This window comes from Lepidothrix coronata, unplaced genomic scaffold, assembly GCF_001604755.1.
Source record: "Lepidothrix coronata isolate B3197 unplaced genomic scaffold, Lepidothrix_coronata-1.0 Scaffold259, whole genome shotgun sequence".
NCBI classification, from domain to species: Eukaryota; Metazoa; Chordata; class Aves; order Passeriformes; family Pipridae; genus Lepidothrix; species Lepidothrix coronata.
In genome coordinates, this window is record NW_016690439.1 from 909155 (window position 1) to 911934 (window position 2780).

Consider the following 2780-nt stretch of genomic DNA (forward strand, 5'->3'; position numbering starts at 1 on the left):
GTGTGTCCCCGTGTCACCTGTGTCACCCTGTTCCCCCCTTTGCCCCCCGTGTCCCCCATGTCTCCCCTTTCCTCCGTGTCCCCCGTTCCCCTCCGTGGTCCCCTGTGCCCCCATGTCCTCCCTTGTCCCCCTTTCCCCCCCTCCCCCCTGTGCCCCCCAGGTTCACGCTGTGCCACCGCACCGAGGTTGTTCGGAGCTCTCTCAATCCCGTGTGGGCGGCGTTCGCCATCCCCGTGCGGGCCCTGTGCGGGGGGGACCCGGAACGGTGAGGGGACCCCAAACCTAAACACCCCCCCGGGACCCCCAAACACCCCCCAGGGTACCCTGACAACCTCCAAAACTCTGCAAGGGGGACCCGCACCAGTGAGGGGGCACCTCAGATCCCCCCCAGAACCTCTAAACACCCCCTGGGACCCCCAAACCCCCAAAACTCTGCAGCAGGGACCCACACCAGTGGGGGGGACCCCAAATCCCCCCCGGGGTACTCTGAGAACCCCCAAAACTTCAAGGGGGACCAGCACCAGTGAGGGGGCACTCCAAACCCCAAACCTGCTCTCTGAGCTACCCCTGGACCCCCAAACTCCAAACCCCCTCCTTGTGGTACCCTGAGAATCCCAAACCCCCTCCCTGGGGTACCCTGGGACCCCCAAAATTCCAAACCCCTTCTCGGGGGTACCCCGGAACCCCCACACCCCAAACCCCCTCCCTGTTGGGAATCCCTCTTACTCCCCTCCCTGGGGTCCCCTGGGTGACATCAACACCCCCAACCCCCCAAACCCCCGATGTCCCCTCGGTGCCCCCCCGGCTTTCCCCCTGGGCACGGGGCTCGGCCCTGGCCCTGTCCCACCCCTGGGGTGTCCCTGAGCCATCCCTGGGGGGGTGTCCCTGTCCCTGTCCCACCCCTGGCAGTGTCCCTGGCCCTGAGGGATCCCGGGGGTGTCCCTGTCCCATCCCTGGGGTGTCCCTATCCCTGAGCACTCGGGGGGTTGTCCCCCCCCAGCCGCTGTGCTGGCACACCGCTCCTCACGCTGGTTTTTGGGATCCGTGTCGGCCGTTTCTATGGCAACGAGAGATAAAAATACCCCGGGAGGAGGAGGAGGAGGAGGAGGAAGGAGGAAAAACCCGCGGAGGCGTCAAAACAAATCCCGGGGGGAGCGGAGGGGGGGATGGGCCCCGGGGGGGTTTGGGGGGAGGTTGGAGGCGTCGGGGGGGGATGATGACCCCCCCACACACCTTGCAGGGCCATCAAGGTGGAGGTGTACGACTGGGACCGGGACGGCAGGTGAGGGGGGGGCCTGGCGACCCCCCGGGTGATGGGGACCCCCCCAGTAATGGGGACACCCTGGTCCTGCACCCCCCACTGGTTATGGGAACCACACTGGGGATGGGACCCCCCGGGGATGGGACCCTCTCAGGTGATGGAGACTCCCCCATTAATAGGGACCCTCCCAGGTGATGAGGACCCCCCTTGGCTGATGAGGACCCCCCTGGGTGTAAATGGGGACCCCTCCTGGCTGATGGGGACCCCCCCTGGGTGACGGGGAGCCACTGGCCCCGCCCCCCCCGGGTGATGGGGACCCCCCCAGTAATGGGGACCCTCCCCGGGTGATGGAGAACCCCCGGCCCCGCACCCCCTGGCTGATGGGGACCCCCTGGGTTGACGGGAAATCCACCAGTAATGGGCCACCCCCCAATCCCCCCCCCCCCCCCCGGGTGACAGGGACCCTCTGAGTGATGGAGAGTGTCCCTCGGGCGATGGGGACCCCCCGAGTAATGGGGACCCCCCCAGGCGATGGGGATCCCCCGGGCAGTGGGGAGCCCCGGGTGCCAGGCACCACCCCCGCGATGGGAACCCCCCAGGTGCTGGGACCCCCCGGGTGACGGGGGTTCCCCTGTCCCACCCCCGGGGTGATCGCGACCCCCCCACACTGACGGGGACCCCCTGGCCCGGCCCTCCCCGGTGTTTGGGGTTCCCCCGGCTGATGGAGCACCCCCGGGATTCTGCCCCCCCCCCGGGTGAGGGGCACCGCCCTGTGTGCTGGGGATCCCCCCTGTCCTGGCGCCCCCCCGGGTGCTGGGGACCCCCCGCGAGATGGGGACCCCCGCGGCCCTGCCCCCTCTGGATGGCAGGACCCCTCCTGGTGCTGGGGAGCCCCCCCGGGTTCCCCCTCGCTGACGATCCCCCCGTCCCGCAGCCACGACTTCATCGGGGAGTTCCGCACGAGCCTGCGGGAGCTGGCGCGGGGCCGGAGCCCCCCCAACATCTACGAGGTGAGAGGGGATCCCCAGGGGTGTCACTGTCCCCCCACCGCCCCCGGGGTGTCACACCCCCCCAGGGTCCCCCTCTGCCCCCCCAGGGGTGTCACACCCCCCCGCACTGTCCCCCAGGGGCTTCTGTGTCCCCCGAGGTGTGACACCCCCTCAGGGTGCCCCGTCCCGTCCCGCAGGGTATCCTGTGCCCACCCCATCCCTCAGGGTGTGACACCCCCTCAGGTTGCCCCCCCTGCTGCCCCCGAGGTGTGACACCCCCCCACGCTGCCCCCGGGGTGTCCCGTGCCCCCTCCATCCCCCGGGATGTGACCCCTCCCCAGGGTCCCCCCCCGCGCCGCGGGGTCCCCGGAGTGGGTGGTCGCAGCCCCCCCGTGTCCCCCCCAGGTCGTGAACCCCCGCAAGAAGCTGAAGAAGAAAAAATACCTGAACTCGGGCACGGTGGGCATGGGGGGATCGGGGGGGTTGGGAGGGATCGGGGGGATCGGGGGGCTTGGGAGGGATCGGGGGGA

The 2780-nt window shown here is 70.1% G+C and overlaps 1 protein-coding gene across 1 annotated transcript in view; it reads left to right on the top strand.

The window, feature by feature from the left end:
• LOC108507505 (copine-5-like) overlaps positions 1–2709 on the top strand; it is a gene marked incomplete at its 3' end in the record, with an annotated part of 10269 nt that extends 7560 nt beyond the window's left edge. Inside the window, exons 10-13 of the mRNA XM_017835509.1 lie at positions 161–265; positions 1241–1282; positions 2196–2271; positions 2656–2709. Of these exons, the coding sequence (XP_017690998.1) occupies positions 161–265; positions 1241–1282; positions 2196–2271; positions 2656–2709 (277 nt within the window). The remainder of the gene's footprint in view (positions 1–160; positions 266–1240; positions 1283–2195; positions 2272–2655) is intronic.
• Positions 2710–2780: the final 71 nt, after the last annotated feature.